General features: G+C 35.2%; 2 protein-coding genes across 4 annotated transcripts in view; one reads left to right on the top strand and one right to left on the bottom strand.

Annotated features, from left to right (window-relative positions):
* Positions 1-21,257, bottom strand: part of Nckx30C — a 71,049-nt gene that overhangs the window by 32,048 nt on the left and 17,744 nt on the right. For 2 of the 3 annotated variants that reach the window (XM_053758581.2, XM_053758583.2), the window contains one exon: positions 764-932. In XM_053758581.2, coding sequence (XP_053614556.1) covers positions 764-932 — 169 coding nt within the window. The remainder of the gene's footprint in view (positions 1-763; positions 933-21,257) is intronic. The other variant, XM_053758582.2, reaches the window with a different exon arrangement.
* Positions 13,716-15,976, top strand: LOC128677611 (uncharacterized). Its single transcript, XM_053758584.2, has 2 exons — positions 13,716-13,793; positions 14,585-15,976. Exons 1-2 carry the CDS (start codon positions 13,787-13,789, stop codon positions 15,856-15,858), a joined length of 1,281 nt encoding a protein of 426 aa, XP_053614559.1. The 5' UTR covers positions 13,716-13,786; the 3' UTR covers positions 15,859-15,976.

The raw sequence follows: 21,257 nt of genomic DNA, 5'->3' as shown, positions 1-21,257 counted from the left end.
GGTGTTGGATGATCGAGTTTTAGTATTATTGTAAATAAAAATGAGATTGAATGAAAGTTTGTAAAATTTTGTTTGTCATCATTAGTCAATTTAAGAACAACAAAACAATAATGAAATGTAATTATCCGGGATAAATAATTACTGAATTTATAAATATTATTGGTATATTATAATAGGTGTAAAAAGACGACTAACTAAAAAAAATGATAAAAGTGAAAACTACTACAAATGTGCACATGCGGTGCGATGATAAAACATTTTGCCTATTTATATTTGTATTATAAGTAAAGATGGCAAAGATGATATCAAAAATATACTATAATAGAAGATAAAAAAGCCTCTCAGAAGAAATGAAGCCTAGAATACCCCTTGTCTACGAGGTAGAAAATTTACCCGATCCGAATACCCTTGGTGTCAAAAGGAGAGCCAGTTACATCTAATGTGGGGCAGGGTAAAGAACAGGAATATAGATAAAATAATAAATATATGGGGACAAATCATACATCAGTCAGCTCCAAATTAAACTTACTCGACGATACTACATTTGATAACATAAACATAATATTTAAAGCATTCAAGAGGTCAATCAGAAAAAGGTCAATCTGAATCATCAGGTCAATCGACCTGAGATCTAGGTTTGAACCCGGGACCTCCAGTGTAGCAGTTATGATAAAGTACAAGAAGATAGCAGATAAAAAATAATCTCGGTCATCGAACCCCAGAGCAGCGCGAGTGAAGGTGTAAAGCGAAGCGCGGTGCGTACCTAACTCACCGTCGTGCATCGGGTCGATGGTATGAATCATGAGTTGCAGCAGACCGTGGCGGAACTTGGCAGCGGGGGGCGGGGCCTTGCTGGAGCCCGCCGTCGCCGTCGGCGCAGTTGCAGTATTTGTACCCACTGACGTTTCTGACGACGTCGTCGCGTTGCCGTGCTGTGGACGACAATCTTGTCAGTTTGTCATTTTTTTTAAATTTAGAATTAAAGGATGCCATTCTTGTTTAAAGGTTCTTTGGTAATAGTCAAAGTTTAGTTATTCAGAAATTAAGCAGGATATAAATAAATCCCGTAAACTTTTTTGTCTTTTCGTCGAATTTATACCATATTTACTTATATTTATCTTAAAAAGCAAAAAAATACTACAAATACTTTTTGAATTGCTGGAATTGACTTAATAAATGCCCATTTTCAGATTAATCAAGTTTTTTGAAGCTTATTGCATTGCAACTGTTTTAGAATTCAGACACAAAATAATTCATTAAATAGATTTATGTTTAACACTTTTCCAAAATCTAAAGGATTAGTAGTTTAACACTGTAGTGTCAGTGTTTTAAAACTATAGAGTTTTAATTTAAACAGTAGAAAAAAAATTACTCAAATTTGAAGTGCAGGTAGAAAAGAGGAACTAACGTAAACTACTACAAGGAAATGAAGAACACAAATGGAGAAATCTAAATAAAGCAAAATATTTTGTACAGTCGTGTGCAGACAAACTTGATTCCCGTATAGCACTTAGTTATAGCACGTGGTTAGTATTTATCTGCCACGGACAGTACGTACATACGCGCTCAAAATTGCTTGAGTTACAGGCAACATGCACGCTGTTTGCCGTGTGGTTACAAATTAAAACAAATGACAGACTAGTGAAAGAGTGCACAAACAGGAAATGTTATTTTATACCGACTGTCCAAAAAAAGAATTGTTGTGTTTTAGGGTTCATGTTTGTTTGTGAGTTTCTGTATTCCATCATAATTATTATATGCCATAAATCAAATAAATTGTTCAAATACTTGGGTGTAAAATGAAAGGTTTTGAAAGGTGATCAAAAAGTATTTAAAATTACATAATATAATATGTATATAACTATACGAGTTGTATATATATGTGGGATCGGAGGAGTTCAATGAAATTATGAACTTCTTGACAATTCCGCTTCTTTTTATTTTTCTCCACTTGTCACCAAAATTTTGTCTTACATCGCTATCTTTTTAAAACTATCCTCTGTCCCTCTCACACCCCTGCATTCGTCCCTTTTCCATACTAACCTTCTTCCATCTCTTTCATACACACTATCTCGCATATACGTCTCACTCTTACAGTGTTGCAATCCCACATTCGGCCATCCTACATCAGTGGCTGACCCCAGCCACTCATGCTTCTTACGACACACGTGCATACGCTGTTAATTAGGTACTACTCTTATTTTTAAGGTTTAACAATATGTATTCAGAAAACTTAAACAGAAAAAAAACTATATAACGTGAAATTACAACAAATACGCTTTATGAAAACTTAACGTTATGATATTTTACTATTATTCAACAGCAATTACAACATAGCAGTTTATATACTACTTTGTTTCACTATAAAATCAAAATAACATGTGGTGTGAAAAGGTATTTGTTTTACTAGGAAAACATATTTTTAACTTTATACTGTGTTAATAGACAACATAATTGTATGGATTCGTTAAATTATAATTCAAATATTCTTTATTTAACTTAGGAGGATATACATCACTTATTGAAGTCAACAAAATAATTAAAACTAAGGCTACTGGCGACTTCCAAACCGCAGGTGAAGAAGAAGCGGCGCAACAACAAAACCAATAGTACTTCATAACTAACTTAATAGAAACTTAACTTAACTGAATAGAAAAGATTAAATCATGTTTTTTGTCTCATAAATGTAAAAGACGAGAGAGAGATTCCACAATTTGACACATCAAACCATTCGTATTCCACCTTACAAAATTAATTGTCCAAAACTGCGTCGGCCATTTCACAGAATGACCGGACGAATCGCCGGCATTATGCGTAACGACCGGCGTGAGTGGCCATATTACTGTAGTTCCATCTGATTTTATTTGATTATCAATTATTCTGTTAGCGTTTTGATCGTCAGTATTTTGATTTTTTATGCCATTTTTGTAAACTAAAGTCGCGGATGTAGGTGCAAAAACTGCTAGACTAAAGCGGGACTGCGCGGTACACGTTTGTCGTATGCGGCCAGAGAGGTGGGCTAAACTGGCTACCTTCTGGACCCCGGATGGCCGCAGGGGAAGAGGCAGACCCATAACGAGATACGACATTGACAAATTTCTACCTGGATGGCCAGAACTTGCTATGGAGAAAGATGAGTGGGAAAATAAGAGGCCTCCCCCTTTGCCCAGGAGTGGGACACAATACCTACATACAGGCTAGTTAAAAATGCAATTTTTGTAAAAATTTTCAATAGAAAGAGACAAGTGGAAGTAAATGGGGAAGGACTTTGCCCAACAGTGGGATACAACATCCACAAACTACTTTAAAAAAATAATTGTTAGAAAAAATAACAATATTTTACCCGTAATAGTGTCCCAATAAACAATTCTGACATAGTTTTTAAGTACTATTTACTTACCGAATATAATTTTCTTATTTAGAATACCTACTATTTCTCTGATCCGCGGTAAATTTTCAAGTTAAATCTTAACCAAGAGTTGAGAAGTTAAAATTCAATTCCATTAAAATTTTAAGTTTTCAATTTAGCTCCAGAATTCTGCTGGGAATTTCAGGGAAACGACCTGATTTCACAATAGAAATAGAACTACACAATGTCTCTCTTAAACTTAAACTTTTAAATAAAATGAGACTTAAAAAAATACTGCAATTTTTTAAAATTCACTATTTTGATTTACTATTTCCCTACATTATATAAATGAACTTAAAAATTAATTCTCTTGAACTATTGTATCACTATAGGAGCCAGTCTACGCAAAACTTTCTCTATGGCGAAACAAACTGTGAGAAACGGTACCGCGTCGTAGAACCTCGTAGCACCGACGCTACGAGGTTGCTACGCCGCTACGACTGAAGCTACACACAAATGAGATGTTTGTACGCCGCTACGACTGAAGCTACACACAAATGAGATGTTTGTACGCCGCTACGACTGAAGCTACACACAAATGAGATGTTTGTACGCCGCTACGACTGAAGCTACACACAAATGAGATGTTTGTACGCCGCTACGACTGAAGCTACACACAAATAAGATGTTTGTACGCCGCTACGACTGAAGCTACACACAAATGAGATGTTTGTACGCCGCTACGACTGAAGCTACACACAAATGAGATGTTTGTACGCCGCTACGACTGAAGCTACACACAAATGAGATGTTTGTACGCCGCTACGACTGAAGCTACACACAAATGAGATGTTTGTACGCCGCTACGACTGAAGCTACACACAAATGAGATGTTTGTACGCCGCTACGACTGAAACTACACACAAATGAGATGTTTGTACGCCGCTACGACTGAAGCTACACACAGATGAGATGTTTGTACGCCGCTACGACTGAAGCTACACACAGATGTTTGTGTTTTTATTCAAATAAACTGTACTATTTATTCTAACCGATGGTAATTTCATCAATATCTTCAGAACACAATTCAGAACTCCGTTCAAAATAAATCTCCGATTCACTATAATGGGGTGTGAAAGTTTGTTTGAATATCATGTCCGTTCTGCTTCAAGTCCATGCTCAAAATCAGCGGATTTTGAGCAGTTCAATTGTCAACTCACGTGGGCGAAGCCACGGGCAAAAGCTAGTGTTCTCAATAAAGGCAATATTAGTGGAGTTTTTTTTAAATTGATTACTTTAAATATATATTTTTATAATTAATGTGAAATGTGTAACAGATTGTCGGAAATAGGTATTTTATCATATTTTACAAACGGGAAAACTTGAACGAAAACCTAATAATTTTCCCAATGAAATGGTCCGAAAAGCAATCATTGGGAGTGGGGCAATATTTCAATATTTTCGAAAGGTCGTTACGGCCCAAATTGTTTTACGATCTGATGCCGGTTCACGTCCATTCATAGAGGGTTAAAATTGATTAATATTAACGAGAGTAAGTGTTAGGTTAGGTTAGGTACATAGATAGATATATAGTAGCTGAATTGTTTTATCATGGGGCATTTCTAAATTCAGAAATCCGACTTTCACAGACATCAGACTTTTTCACGCCGAATTTTATATTGTATAATAATTTCTTTAAATGCAACAAACTCCTGGCATTTCGCAATGCTGAAAAGAAATGCCGAAAGAAACTCATTTAAAAAGTGTTGGTCCTACGGGAATCTTGTACTTTCGGAATAAAAAACCTATGTGTTAATCCAAGGTATCAGCTACCTCAATACCGAATTTCATCGAAATTGGCCTAATCGATTGAGCGTGAAGATGTAATAAACATACTTACAGATTTTCGCCTTTATAATATTAGTGGGATCTGGAGTGGGATTTTTATAACCTCTTGGGGCTATTGTTGCCTTTCAGCTGCCTAGGCTATGGGTCCCTTAGTCGCCTCGTACGACATCCACGGGATATGAATGGTGGATGCTATGGCGGTACTACATGCCACACAGATTTGCCCCCATCTTGGCTGCAATCCGAACCCGTTAATCACATTCTTAAGCCTCTCCTTTTCCTAATTGACCATTAAGTTCGATTATAGCACTATAAATTATACTGATTAATTTTTTCCTCCCCCACTGACCCAGTTTTGACCCTAAAAAGGCCGCACACTGTGGGCCAACGCTGTTGTTGTGTTGCCAACGAGTGTGTTAATTGTTTTGCTAATAGATTTTATTCAAGTAGCTTAAATTTATCTGACGTGTAATAATCGCATACACACATATCGTGTAATCCCATACAAACTAGTTGACAAACTGGTTGACAAACCAGTGTGCAGGTTTCCTCGCTTTGCGGCCTTTCTTTGTGCACTGATTTGTCCTTTTACGTGTATAGATCTCATTAAAAACAAGCAATGTCTTGTCGTCATCTCTGCACGTTCCTGGTTACGTTTGGGGCTGTCAACCCCGAGAGCCTCTGTCAGGTACTAATTCCATGGTGTCAGCATAAAAAATAACCTTAAAATTTTGAAGATTCGGTTGTTATTTTACTACCTGTCGCTGGGCGTCAATCCTCCTTGAGAATGCTATTATATCATTGTAACACGACCCGAAACGACCGAGATATAAAAAGGTAAGAAATAGGAAATATTTATTTCATACTGAAAATATACATTATTACAAGAAACAGAGTCACTGTCCGCCACACTAGGATTCCCTGTGTCGTGGCGAGCAGTGTCTTCCCCTTTAATAGGCACTTCAGTTTTTTTTGCATTACTCGTGTGTTGTGTAAGTAAGAATTACAATAAACCAAGTGTAGTGTATAATACATACATCACAGGTACGCGCGCGCGTAATTCCTATACAACTATACTATTAAAAGTACCATATTCATTATTATAAAGAGGTAAGCGTTTGTGAGTTTATATGTTTGAGGCGGGTAATCTCCGAAACTACCGAACCGATTTCAAAAATGCTTTCACCATTAGAAAGATACATTATCCAAGATTACTATAGGCTAGGTATATTTTATCTCAAAATTCCCACGGGAGCGAAGCCCCGGGCAATATCTAGTTATTTATATTTATCCATGTGTGTGTGTGTTGGCATTTCGTAAGATAACAAATAGTATATCTGATATTATGAAGAGGATGGCATTGTATGCTTTCTTAAAGTGATTTTTGTTAAGGATGGAAAGGACCCTCGTCTCCTTCCAAGACTCCGGAAACCTCCGTCATCGTCTGCCGCATTAAAATGGTTGCAAAACGACACATTTTCCTTTTTTGTGTGCTTATATAGCGCAAAACGTCACCTTTTTAATTATTATAGACTTGAGGTCTGTCCCGTCTCCGCTCGGGTAATACCATATTAAAAAAGCAAATCAAAATCGGTCAAGTAGTTGTGAGTTTAGTCATTACAAACAAAAAAAGAAAAACACAAATCTTTCTAATATTCGCGTGGAATCCTCATTGTTAATCTATTATCAGGGCAATTTAAAAAAATTTAAACATTACTTGAGAATTATATACAACACATTTGGGTTTTTCTCTGTTGCGGTATATGAACCGTTTTCACAAATAGTACAATTAAAAAACTAGCTATAACTTAATTAATTACTCTTCTTCATAGACGTATTCCTCATGGTTGAGAGTCGTGGTCATTACATGGAATTATACACACATAACGACTTTCTTGGCACTATTAACGTAGTGGTTTGCCATTGCCTTCTCCATTTCACACACAAGTTGATAATCACCCAGTGTGCAGGTTTCCTCACGATGTTTTCCTTCACCGGATGCAAGTGGTGGTCTATGAAAACTACTACACATGCGTCAGATTGGTATGTAAACTCATGTGGAGGACACGAGGAGGATTCGAACCTGGGATGTTTCAGTTCACAGGTCTTAACCATTACACCACCACAGCTTCATTACTAATAACTTAATTGACGACCTCGGTGGCGCAGTGGTAAAGTTCTTGCCACTGAACCGAGAGGTCCCGGGTTCGAACCCCGGTCGGGTCATGACGGAAAACGATCTTGATCTTGGATGTTTATCTATATATGTATTTGTTATAAAATATAGTACCGTTGAGTTAGTATCCCATAACATAAGTTTCGAACTTACTTTGGGGCTAGCTCAATCTGTGTGGTTTGACCTAATATAAAAAAATATATATATAACATATATATAAATCTTAAATTATCTTATTACTAGCACAGCTAGCTCGCCCGCATTAGGAAAATCTAATAACTAATCTAGACACTTTTCATTCCTAGATCATGCTCTAATCTAGAAATGTATGGGGATAGATGCAAAAGATTTCTATAGTTTTTAACTGTATAATTATCATTCAAAGATCGTGTAAAAATGAAAATGTAATGAATAAATCTATATTTGGTTAGATGATTATTACACAATCACGCGTTACTCAATAAGATTACCTATTTATATTTTTTAACCAATTATAGTAAAAAAGATGGTATGTATGTAAATTAAAACTAGTTTTACATACGGTGTATTACTGTTTAATTCCTATCATAATAACATCTAACAATTCTTTTATTCCAGGCTTTTAGTGTCATCGGTCCCGTATAGGTATCAGTTGATAAGACAGAAAGTTCCATTTAAAAAAGAAAGTATTAAAATATCTATGTTCTGTTCCCGGGAACGTTCCCGGGTAACGGGAAGTGGGAACGGCACATCACTATTGTTAAACATCATAGAAGGAAAGATAAAAGAAAGAAGGAAGGAGCCCGGGAAGGTAAAAGCTAGTTATATGAAACATATAAAAGAAAAAGTAAATAGTTGGCAATGAAATAAATTAATGCAAGGAACAACTCCACAGACAAAAGCTTTAGCTCTTAAAACGGTCTGTCTGTAACCAATTTTGCGGGAGTAAAATTTTACCTAATTTTCTGTTTGTCCTACAGAGTTGAAATTTTACACGTTGCTTCGATTTATATGATAACGCACGAATTTAATTAATATGTGGTTCACCCAGGAGACTCCCATTTATAGAACTCCCTGTTTATACTGAACGGATATGAGTTTTATATCACATGTGTATGCTAAATACAAGACGACAATAACAGCTTGCTACAAAAACAAGTTTTTTTTTTCTAAAATAAACTTATTTTGTTTTCTTAATTCGTATTGCCTTTCAAATTAGGGTTAGATAATTAAACCCGTCACATCCAATGTCTGTAACTACTCGACCACAATTAATAGGGTCGTCTCGGCTTCTTACTTAACTAATAGACTTACATTTAGATTGGTGACATGAATCGATCTAATGTTAAAGAGATATACTTTTGCTGTATTGGAAAATATGTAGATATTTGGCATAAAAAAAAAAAAATAAGGCCCTATGTTCGCCATTTTACACGAAATTTTATTTCGTAAACTGAAGTACCAAAGTTAATGTACACCACTTCGGAAAACATCGTGAGAAATTATGCATACTGGTTGACAGTTTAAATTCACTCGTACTCTGAGCATAATGTAACAAAACGTAGCTCAGAGCTTTGTGTCATCAAGGCCAAGAATACGACGAGTATGGTAAAGAGAGAAAGTCACATGAAATGAAAAAAATATATCATACAGAAAATCTACAGAGACATTTTCATAAAATCACCAAATGAAAATAACGTGCGTAGGGCCGTTCCGTTGACTAAGACAAATTATAACAGTGTTTCTTAAAGTTTTAAACTACTAGAATACAAAATGTATGCGGCAACGTCTTCATTTTGCAGAGCCAGTGGTTAAAAATGAATGCAAATATGGAAGTTTCACGACGACCTGAATAAACCCTGCTTTGTTTTGAACTCATGCATTATACATGGTCAAATCTCATCCAGCCAAGAGTCAAATTGCATTCGACCTGTATTAAATAGACTTGTCAATGCAAATTGCTATCGGAAAATTGTATTACTTTCAAAAAACAAAAGATTTTCCTGTGTTTAGGTTCTTCGGGGCCTCGCTGCTCTATGAATTTTGATATAATATCTAATATGTTGTTTCGGATTTTATTCTACCCATGTACCAAAATTCATCGAAATCTGTGTTGTGGTTTTAAGTGAAAAATTATAAAACAAACATATGCTTCCGGACATATCCAAAAACTTTATCCGATAAACAATAATAAATTTAAATATTAAAATAAAATTGATATGAAAATATGGTTTTACATTTTACAAAAATTAGTCATTTAATCAATGTTTACTTGGTCTTTACCAGCTAGTCCATTCGTTAGAGGTCTGCGAATATTATCTGGCTAAATTAAGTGTATGAAGCCAAGACGCAGTGCCAAAAATAAAATATGCTAAACTGAAGAGTGAAAGAAGCAATGTTATAATATCCAGTTCTCTCTCTCTCTCTCTCAATCGAACGTGTTCCCGGATTAATTAAGGGCCATAACGCCACGAAGTCTGTAGCCAGCGTAAAGCTGTGATTTTCTTGTCGTCAACCTTCCTTGAGAATGCTATGGTTGCCTATCAAGCTGCTAAGGCGTGTGTCTGTGTCCCTTAGTCGTCTCGTATCACGTGGAGGACTAGGGCAGGAACACACGCCTCACGGTGTGTAGTCCTCCAAACATGTAATTCGATCCTCAAAAAATATCTCCACGTCTATAAAAAAAACTCAATATTTACCCAAGATGCGACTAAACAAGCTTAATGACGGATTTATATGAATCATTGCTCTGTCACGTACTCCATTAATTTCAATGATAGATTTTAAAAATCCCAGTGCGACCCAAATTCGAAAGTTCAGCAGCCGAAATCCACAGCTCATTTCAATTGTGGAGGTGGTCGGTGGAAATTAGACTCAACGTTCAACACACAGGTGTCAATTTTGAATGACAAGATAATTGCGCTATTGTCCTGAATTTCGAACTCTTTCGATGTGGCTCAGTGAGGATTTCGGCACAGGCCGATGTCGGATTTAGTTTGCGAAAACCAGATTTTTAACCTCCGACGCAAAAAGAAGGGTGTTATAAGTTTTATCGCTAAGTGTGTCTGTCTGTCTGTCTGTGTTGTGTACGTGGCACCGTAGCTCATCAACGGGTGAACCGATTTCGGATGTTTTTTTTTATTTGATATCTAATTTTTATGCTTAGATATGTTTGATAAAAATCGGTTCAGCCGTTCAAAAGTTGTAGCGAAAAGTCTAAGGTTTTTTTAATATGTCTAACAAATAAACTTAGTTTACTTGTTTCTCTTTCCAGTCAAAAGTTGGCTGGAAAAAGTTGCACTAGCGATAAGTCCGCCTTTGCGCTCATTAGTGCTTATCGCTAATGCACTCCTTTGTTCGAATATCTTGTTGTATCTTATAAGGCCGGATATCATTGCGCTTTTATAATAAAGAACTTTATTCAGAAATATATGCAAATTACAAATAAATGATCCGAAAGGATTTGTTAACATAAATAGCCTCTATTCCGTCTAATTACATATGCAACTAGTTTGACATGACATTTGTTTTATGGTTATTAATTTTTGAAGTAACCAAATACACTTCAATCAGAACTATTTCTGACAATATTTTGTAAATTTCCATGCAAAGTTAGAACTCCTTTGTGTAATAGAGAGTTTATCTATCTGTCTTGTTAGAACGAAGCCGTTGTTGCCCGAAATTCCGTCCGCAGTGCTATTACGAGATCAAACATAGGCATTATGACCTGGTCTGAGCATTTTCCCTGTTTCTTCCTCAAATCAAAATCAAATCATTTATTCAGAAATTAGGCCTTCACAGGCACTTTTTCACGTCATATTCTAAATTAAATGATGTTTACCAAAGCTACAAACTACTAGCATTTCGGAACGACCACTGCTGAGAAGAAATGCCGAAAGAAACTCATTCAAACAGTGTTGGTCCCTCAGCCGTTGAGGAAGAACTTTTCCTACTTTTCCAATAACGTCTTCATTTCCAAACACCACTTCTAACCAGTAATAAAGAACGCCGATAAACATTGTTTTACATAACAAAGTACAGGAAGCTATACACTTTATGTTGCTGTAGTATACGTGTTTGTTTGCACACAAAGCCTACATTAGGGAAAAGTGATTAATTACGTTAGCTCGGCGTGTACGCAACGCACATTGTTAATTTATTCCATTGTGAGCCGTGATTGCAGCTTTGTGGCCAAAAAATACCATTTCAAGAATAATTTTGTTATACTATTTACTTACATGTGTGCGGAGTTGCCATTAGGAAATACAATTATTTTTGTGTTAATTACTATGTGAAAGGAAATTAGGTTTAAATGACATCTGGTCAGAAATAATCATAGTGCAATTGTATTTATTTCTTATTTTTTACTACCTATCCGTGTAGGCAGGTGTCGTATAAAACACTATTTATCACTCGAACGAAATTACGAATCACAACTTGTGTGTTCGCGGCCCTCGACTAAAGTCTCGGGCCTCAACATACACTCTTATTAGAATCTTTTACTTTCTTATGTCAAATTCAGGAGGAAAATTAGCCAGATGTGTTAATTTATATATATTCTATATCTTAATCACTCACATCACATAGCACAAATCACATAGTATAAAACAAAGTTACCCCGTTAAATGACCCCGTGCGAAGCCGGGTAAGGTCGCTTCGTGCTAGTATTGTGTATTTAAAAAAAATTAACAACATCTATACAAAATTGACCGTTCCTCTTTCGGAAACATTGTTAGCTAGGTACTTAGACGTTGTTACAACATTGTAAACGAGATAAAACTGTACAGTGTACCGAAATAAGGTTTAATCACTTTATGGCCGCGTTTTAGGGTCGGAATTTCTTTAATAAATGTAATAACAACATGAAAAACTTGGTTGCGATGGATACCAGACTAAAATGGCGAATTAGGGTAACCCTACTTTTGTTAAATTCAAAGAAATGTCATTTACTTTAGCTAGTTATCGCTATTCCTTTTTGAGCCTTGATTTATAATATATAAACCGCTCGTCCGAGTTTCGCTCGGGTAAAACTATAATAGGTTTTGATATAGGAAATAATATCTAACATGGCTTTATTTATCAAGTACTTGTACTCTTTCATCCTCGCGTATTGTATCATTAGCACGAATTAGTATATTTTATTGTAGTCAGAAAGATCTTATTGCGTTCAACACGTAACAGAAACATGTCTGTGCAGAAAATCGTTGAGGAGTTCCCTCGTCGAGAGTCAATCTTGAGTGCACCGTTAAGCATTGTCAAATTAAACGTTTATACAAAATTTCAGTTGAATATATATGCTTCAAAATTGAGTTACAAGACTCCACTCGAACAAACAGTGACATACATGCATGTTAAATTAAAACAGTATGTTTCGACGAAAACGTTCCATTAGAAGGGGTAATAAAAGCTATATGGTGAAGAGCGGGGAACCGCTTAAGCCTGGCCCAGGATTTCCTACAGTTTGTCACAAAGAAAACCTTATCATTCCACGGAACAGCCACGACAAGCAAACATCAACCCTCGTCGAATACATTAAGAATCAGAATCCTTTAAACTGAACACTTTAACTTAGAGATATCGTTGGAAATTCAACTTAAATTCTTTGAAATAAAGTTGATAATGGTTCGAATAGAGTTAATGCAACGATGGATAATACGAAAAATGAAGTGAATTGTATCGAGATGGCGAGCGTTAAGCTTCTTAAAGGAAGAACAGGCTTCGTGAAAGCTGCATCTGTATTAGTTTAAGTATAAAATGTGGAGTAAAAATGTACCTTATGGAGGGATGTCACTTAAGACGTTTAACTTGCAATTTTTTTTAAGATGCGCATGATGCAACATATAGGAGCTTAGTAGCGTAGTCGTTGTGCGCTCGGCCTGCGATAGTGGCGGTTAAGACACTCTAACAATGGCCAGTCTTTGGATGCGTGATCAGAAATGTCTTATCTTAAGGCATCGTCTTTATGGGCATATTATGCTTAAATAATAATAATAATAAATAAATAATAAATATATTAGGACAAATCACACAGATTGAGCTAGCCCCAAAGAAAATTCGAGACTTGTGTTATGGGATACAAACTCAACGATACTATATTTTATAACAAATACAAATAATTATCCAAGACCCGGGCCAATCAGAAAAAGATCATTTTCCTCCATTTACCACCGAGTATTGCCGCCGAGGTTGTAAATGTCTGTGTAAAATCGTGACAAACCCATGGAATTAGTATGTATGTACGAAGTACTTACTAAACACATGGATAAACCACATTGCAATATTTTAAAGAAATTAAACTCCTCTAAAACCTCATTTTTATGTAAGAATTGAAAATGTCATAACAAATTCAAATGTCAACTTCACTGACATTATACAGGAATCCATCAAAACTACGGAAATATTTTGGAATAAAAATACGGAAGCCGAGGAAAAATATGTCACGTAAGAACTATATATTTAAGCCATTTTTCAATTATGCATCTGGAATCATAATGGCATCTGTATTAAACAGATATTCGTCAGAGGCCGTCTGTGGCGGTGGTCCAACTGCTCCGTCCAATTAGTTGTACCACGGGCCCTTATTTGGGGCAGTTATCCAACTTTAAAGATAGTTCCCCACAGCACCTTTGAGAGTTCCGTGGTCCAATTGATTAAGAAATAATTTGCCAACTCTTAAAACCTTAACTGCATCTATATGTGTGTAATGTTTCACGGTTAGAGTTATAGCTTTCGTGGGGTACTGTATGTGCCTAAGTATAAAATTAATATATTTTGATCTAGTTGCATATTGCGACAAGTGTAATTCTTACTTCGCAAACGGAACCCGAAACCAAAAAATGATTTTAACTTTTAGATAGCTTTTAACTTTTAGGTTAAACTATATGAGTAAGGAACTAATTTAGTTTCACCTGTCTATCTAAAAGTTAAAACCATTTTTTAATTTAGGGTTCCGTTTGATTTACTTCGAACCCTAAATATATAATTACGGAAATTTTCACTCAATTACAGTTCAAGGGTCAGTTCAATGATCACTAATTTACAGTTCAAGGGTCCAAAACCACCTACATGTAGGTAGGATTAGGTAGATTTAAGTTAACTCCAATCGCTAACTAGAAAAAACCTAATTATTCAAAATGGAAATTACTTCTGTTCAAAGAACTTTGCCTATAAAAGTATTAAAACAGTATTTTCAAGATTAATACGAATGAACCGAAGTAACGTTTTATTTACAGGCTCGTTCCCGGCTCCCTTGGTATTTAACGGGATCAACTTGGATAATTACTTCCCTAATCAGCGTTCTTATAACTCCGTAGTTTATGTTCACAAAAGATTCTTAACTAATCCACAAGACTTAAAAAAAGACACCAAAAAAGGCTTTAAACAAAACGTGACCAAATCGAAGCAAACGAAAACGGATAAAATTGATAAAGGAATTCAATTTGACGGTGTAATAAATGAACCAATTATGAAAAAATCACTATGTACCAATACAAAAACAGATACTGATATGATAAACCATACCGTACAATTTGCAAAAAAAATATTTCCTCTTATCATTCCATATGATAATTATGATGATCCATATGTTTTTACCGTAAAGACTAAGAAAACAAAAAAGAAACCCAAAGAATACGCTGCTAAAAACTTGCCAGATGAAAAAAATAAAACAAAGAAAAACAATTCACCTCGCAGAACTAAATTTATTAATAATACGGAAATTTTTAGTGCAAAGGAATCCGTGAGTCATTTATCTCAGAATACTTTAGATGATTTTAATTTAAACGAATCATTGTCCTGTACCATATCAGGCATTTCAGAGAAAAAATATGTCAAAAAAGATAAAGATTATTGCAACCTAAAGAAAAATGACAAGAAAATGGCTGTGTCAAATTCTTTAGAAGCTTTAGCCACAGAAATGTTGGACGTAAATGAAGGAGCTAATATTAAAATACATCTTATGAACGAAGCCGACAAGAATATTTTTAGTGAAAGTTTACAAATTCCTATAATTAATGCAATCAAAGAGTGCATCACAGAATTAAATCAGTACGATAGAATAGGTTCACAATTTAAAGAGGTGCAGAGATTTATCGAGTGCAACAATGAAAAGTTAAACGTCATTACTGACAAAATATCAAGCATAGAGAGACAGATAGGAAATCAAATGAAAAAACGAATTGAAGTTATAAAGTCACCAATCATGCAAGCATCGAAGTCATCAAAATTGGAGCAGTTAGGTGAAGATCTTGAAGAACTGAGTGATAACATATATGAAAATGAATCTACAGATGCTGTGAAAGAAAAGAAAATGTATGAAAGCAAAAGCGTAATTGCAACTTTAGACAAAATTAAAACTAAAGATGAAAAAAGGAAATTTTATGGTGGTGGGGAGACTTCGAGCCCGCTAAGTACCGTCAATGAAGTAGCCATAAAACCTGACCTGAACCATGACAGACCGAACAGAATCCCGACGAGATTCTGCTGGACTGATGCCGGAAGGTCATGAAGTATTGGTTAAATTGTTTTTATAAGTGTTGTTGTTTCATTTAGATTAATTGTTCTTGTAGCTCTTGTTTCATTATAAAGTTTGTTGTAATTTAGAAAATAAAGTTTGATTTCATATATTATTGTTATTTTAATATAATGACCCGTTAGTTTAAATTCCACTGACACCACTACTCTAAACTTCATCGACATTTCTCGGTGTTGCTGTTATAATATTTTTAAGAAACTTCTCTTTAACATCAAAAGTAAGTCAAGATATCATAACAGACTTGCAGACTAACACAAACATAGCATCATTTGTTCAAAATGTTCAAAACATCGTCAACATGCAACAGAATCTAGGAGAATGGTATTAATTCTCGAAAATAATGCCAAGGTTCTACCATTCCCTCGTAGGGTAGCGTGCTCCGCTTCAGTAAATCAAGCCAAATCGATATTATTATTCGAGTCGAGTCGGAGGAATCCCAGATATGTATCGATTCATAGGATGACTACCTCTCGATTCACGATCCGTTCAAATTGTCCCGAATTACAATAGTTCCGGCTCGTTTTGTTTGTGAATTTCGCTTGGGAATTTCCCTTTTTGTCGATTTTATTATTTTCTTCTTAACGTGTCGATTCGACAAAATTAATATATACAAAATTAATACAATAACAGAACCAACTTCTTGATATTTTGCATCTGTTGCAAAACCAAAAATAAATGTAAAGTATTTATTATAATTTAAAATACTGTTTTTATGTTTATAAATTGGCGAAGCAAGATTGTCTTTAGATTAATTGATATAGGTACGCACGATATTGAAGAATTTTCCAGTAGTTGAACTAGGTACTACAAAATACTAGTTTGATGATTATGTATGTCTGTATTGCATACAGAATTTGGAATCACATTTTTTTTTCTAAAAAAAATGTTAGTCTCCTAATTTTTTATTTTCCCAAGAAATGAATTCAGTAGCTATACTTATTTACAACAAATACATTTTCTTATTAAGTCCTCATATAAAACAGTGAAAAATATTAAATACTTATATATTTTTTCAAATAACTGAAAGTAAACAGTCAGTCTCTTCAAGTATCAAAAATTTATAACGAACACTAATTACGAGCAGTTATCCAATCAAAATAAACTTAAGAACTTCAACGAAATTTAATTTGTTACATCATATCGTAAAACTGTCTAAAAATTACGGCATCATTCATTATGAAACAAAAGAGCTTAGAAGGCTTCCCAGGGAGCCGCGCTTCGTGTAATGAACGAGCTTTAAAAAGGTAATCTGTACTCTACTCTTTCCCTCATCTGAGTGTGCTCGAGGCTAAAACGGCCTTAAGCCCATGGCACAATTAAAAATCCTGACATTTAAATTTGTTGCACATATTTTATTCATGTCAAACCCAAATTTTGGTCGTCGTTTTTGAGTTTATTCATTACAAACAATAAAAAAAAAATAATTTATTTTTATATGTTAGTAGATATGGACTAACAGCACAAATTCAAAACGAATGTTCACTAATACAGCGCCATAAAGTTTAGATCATCGCTTAAGGGTCATTACTCTTTATTTTTCGCAAAATAAATCCTATTCAGTATAACAAACGAATATCCCGCCCGCGGGTCACACCTGAGGTCTGAACACATTAAAAATTAATGTTTATGCGTTCCGTCGGCATCTTAGCTTAGCCACAAATGCGACAAGGCAGCGCGATGTGCGTGTCTTGTGTGCTGCAATTTTTCATATGCCTGTAATGTAACAGCCATGATCATTGCAAATAAAGTATATAATATACTTTTTCACAGCGATGATAAGAAGTAAGAATATTTAGTCATGAATTGTAGGTTAAGTAGTTATATTAAATAAACAAATGAAAATAAATTTAGGTAATGTAACGTACACGCTTTTTGTCTTTGATGGCTTACGCTGCTAATAAATTTCCAAACATTTCATACAAATAATTGTCAAATTGTTGATACAAAGCTCACACGTTAAAATGTTCTACTAATTGTACGTCTAGTCGACATAATTACGACTGATAGTATAGTTCTGATAATGCTCGCATAGCATCGCACGGCGTCGTACAGCACTCAATCGCTCAGTGAGGACGTCGCAGATTAACAGAACGCGGGCTTTGTTTGTGGTTACCCTGAAGTCGGCGAGGTTTTGAGTTTTCATAGCTAAAATATTATTTGAGTTTTGAGATATTTTTAGACGTGTAATGTGTTTTGTGAAGATTGCGTTGATTTGTGTATGTAATTATTGTACTGTGGTGGCCAGTAACGAGTAATGTTATTTATAAGCTTGAAACAAAACTTCCTTAGATTAAGATTGTTTTGCAAAAGCTTGTGGTTGGCCCCCCGTTCCCGCGTCGTTTTGCCGAGTCAGTTTTTGATATCCTATTTCGAAGTGCGCAACGACAACGGCACGGCGATCACCCACCTCAGTCCTCTCTCCTCTGTGTGTTTGTGCGGTAACGCGTTTCGTATAAAGTTTGTAAGTTGTGTAAGTGGTTTAAATAAATCGGAGTGATCCTTAAAGTTTGTTTTCCGTTATCTCCCAAAGAACCTTGGACACAGTTAAAATCTACACAGTCAGAGCGTCAAGACACAGAACATAGTTACACAAGGAAAGAATACGTAACAGTACGATTAATATTTATTTATTTTTTTATGGTTGCCTGATGTCTGTCTCTATGGAAATTAAGAGAAGGGCCCTTGAATCAAATAATTTAATCAGAAATGGTCTGGTGTCCGATTTTATTCAAGTGACCTAAAGGCATCTGACGTGACTTTTACGACGCTCTAGTAGCTTAATTCGATTCAAATCAAGGTGTTGTATCAAGCCGCAAGTCACTCCTCAGACATGATTAATATAAACGCTGGAGTTATGATGGAACGACCCAATTTACTTCCCACCCAAGGGAGGCGTTCAGTGGCGTAGCTATGTCACTATAGGCTCTGGTGCGACAAAGTTTTGGGGCCCAATAAGCTGTTGATCCGGCGGCGTAGTGTTTCTGGTGAGTTCTGATATTATTATATAGGTATATAGTAAATTGCATGATTGTGCGACGAATGAGTCCGTTTTATATATTGAGTAATCGGCAGATTTGGCTATAAGTAATTTTTAGTGACGACTCGTCATATAAATTGTAGGAAATTTTAATGTGAACTTTGTACAAAATTTGAATGTTTGACAATCGGCAGATTTAGCTATAAATACGTAAGTAGTTTAATGTCCATAAGAAGTATCGTCACTCAAAGGGTATTAAAGATGAAGGTACTTAAAGGGTTCCAGGAATACAGGAAGACCTAAAAAGAAATGGATGGAGTGTGTCAAGGATAGTATGAACAGGACAGGAGTATCAGTGGATATGGCAAATGACAGAACGAATTGGAAGGAATTTACATACTGTGCCGACCCCACATGAGTGGGATAAGATCAAGAAGAAGAAGAAGTATTGCATAAAATAAAATACGAGGGCCCCTTTGGGAGCCCCGATGCACGGCGCCGCCTAGGCCTTAGCTACGCCGCTGAAGGGATGTAAAGTCCTCCTCAATCCTGATCCTGGGAGATCCTGCTCAATCATCGGTAGGCTCTTGTTTTGTAGTAATTAATGAATCTCGTTCACTTTGGCACGATTCTGTCATATTTAACGATAATCTCACTAAATTAGTTTTGTCTTGTTCACGGCCTAATATTCATAACTTTGAATAAAGACGTCCCGAATTCTCGCGATGTCACCATCTTACGTCATAGACATCGGAATCCATCCATACAATTATTATAGTCGTATATCTATGTATTGAAAGTACATAGTTCGTATATATATTTAATTTAAAATGGCATCTGCTATATTACAAATACTTAATTAATCATAACAGCTGTAATTTAGTTCATAATTTACGTGAGTTTCGTACATTTAGTCTTATTTGACAATTTTCAACAATCTATTGAATACAATGATTTAAAGAATTGATTGAACAAGTTATTTTTTTTATATTTAATTTTGACATTTTAAATGATGTACATCCGTCTAATTAGTCGCAATATAATTCATATAAGATCCACATTTGATTGACGTCCTTAGAGAAAAGGCTGCGATGAAGTTTGATGCGCCGTTTCTTCACCTTGGAAGTCGGCAATAGACTTAGGTTTTAAGTAAATTTTGACGCCATAAGTAATTATATATCATGCGAAATTGAATAAAGAAATTTTAATATACATATAATCGAACGGAAATTCATAATATACATTTTAATTTAAATAATCTTCACCTAATAGTTATGTACATTATGTAATTATACTATTAAGCAATTAATTACAAAAAACATTACTTCATGCGATTGTTATAAATGATAATAAATCATATAAAAGCATAGTTTTAAGCTAAAGTATGTTTTATATTGTTCTGTCGATGACAATATTGTAATGTGCAATAGAGACAAAACACACTTTTAGTAGACACTTGTAGCTATTTTATGTGCAAGAGTGCTAATGCGTAACCGACATCTTCAAAGCATCAGAAAAAGAAAATTGTTGAAAAGAGAGCTGTTTATATATCACTTTGCTTTTTCATCTGCAATCTTTTGTGTCAGAAATGGGTGAAGCTATTGCGAAAACTATAAGATCTGTACGGACTGCTCAATCGTGTAATGTAATAGTTCGAACAAGATTGTCTCGTCTACCTCGCCTAGAAAATTAATCGAATGAAAAAATTACCATCATCTTTAAAAACATATATTTAGAAAATTAATTGAGTGAAAAAAAAAACTTTGATCTTTAAAACATATATTTTTTAGTTCCATTATCAGTAATGTGTGTAACCCTTTAAGTAATGTATCAGTACAGTCAGCAGCACATAAACGATATCATTAAAAAATCGCGCTGTTAGAGTCCATTGGACAGGATAAATCAAACGAATATATATCAAAAAATGCATCTACTTTAACAAATATTCTAGTTTTTTTCATGTATATTTTAATTGATTTATTAAACTTGGTTAACGAATGAAGGTGCTAACTCTGCACACACATACATCTTATATACAATCATAAGTATTCTAGACAAGTTAATGCTGAAAACCGACAGTTCAACTCTGTAATGCGACTACGGAGAAGGCAGCCCTTCAATTAACTCTCCTTCGAACTATTACGTGACGAAAGTCGCCAGTAGAACAAACTCTTGCGCAAATCGCGCGCGAACATTACGAAACGCGAGTAAGGGCGGATACACACATGCCAGTAACTTCCAAGTATCACACCTGCAAGTAGCTAAAATATTAGATCATTAGCCATGCATGTGTATTAACAACCTAAAGATTGTTTTCCACCTCCGCGTAAGCTACGCGCGATGTCCCAGTCATTGTGGGCATATTTTGCGCGATTTGCGCACGAATCTGTTCTGA

This window comes from Plodia interpunctella, chromosome 18 (assembly GCF_027563975.2).
Source record: "Plodia interpunctella isolate USDA-ARS_2022_Savannah chromosome 18, ilPloInte3.2, whole genome shotgun sequence".
NCBI lineage: Eukaryota > Metazoa > Arthropoda > Insecta > Lepidoptera > Pyralidae > Plodia > Plodia interpunctella.
Note: the sequence above shows the minus strand (reverse complement) of the source record. Positions and strands in the feature narration are given on the sequence as shown.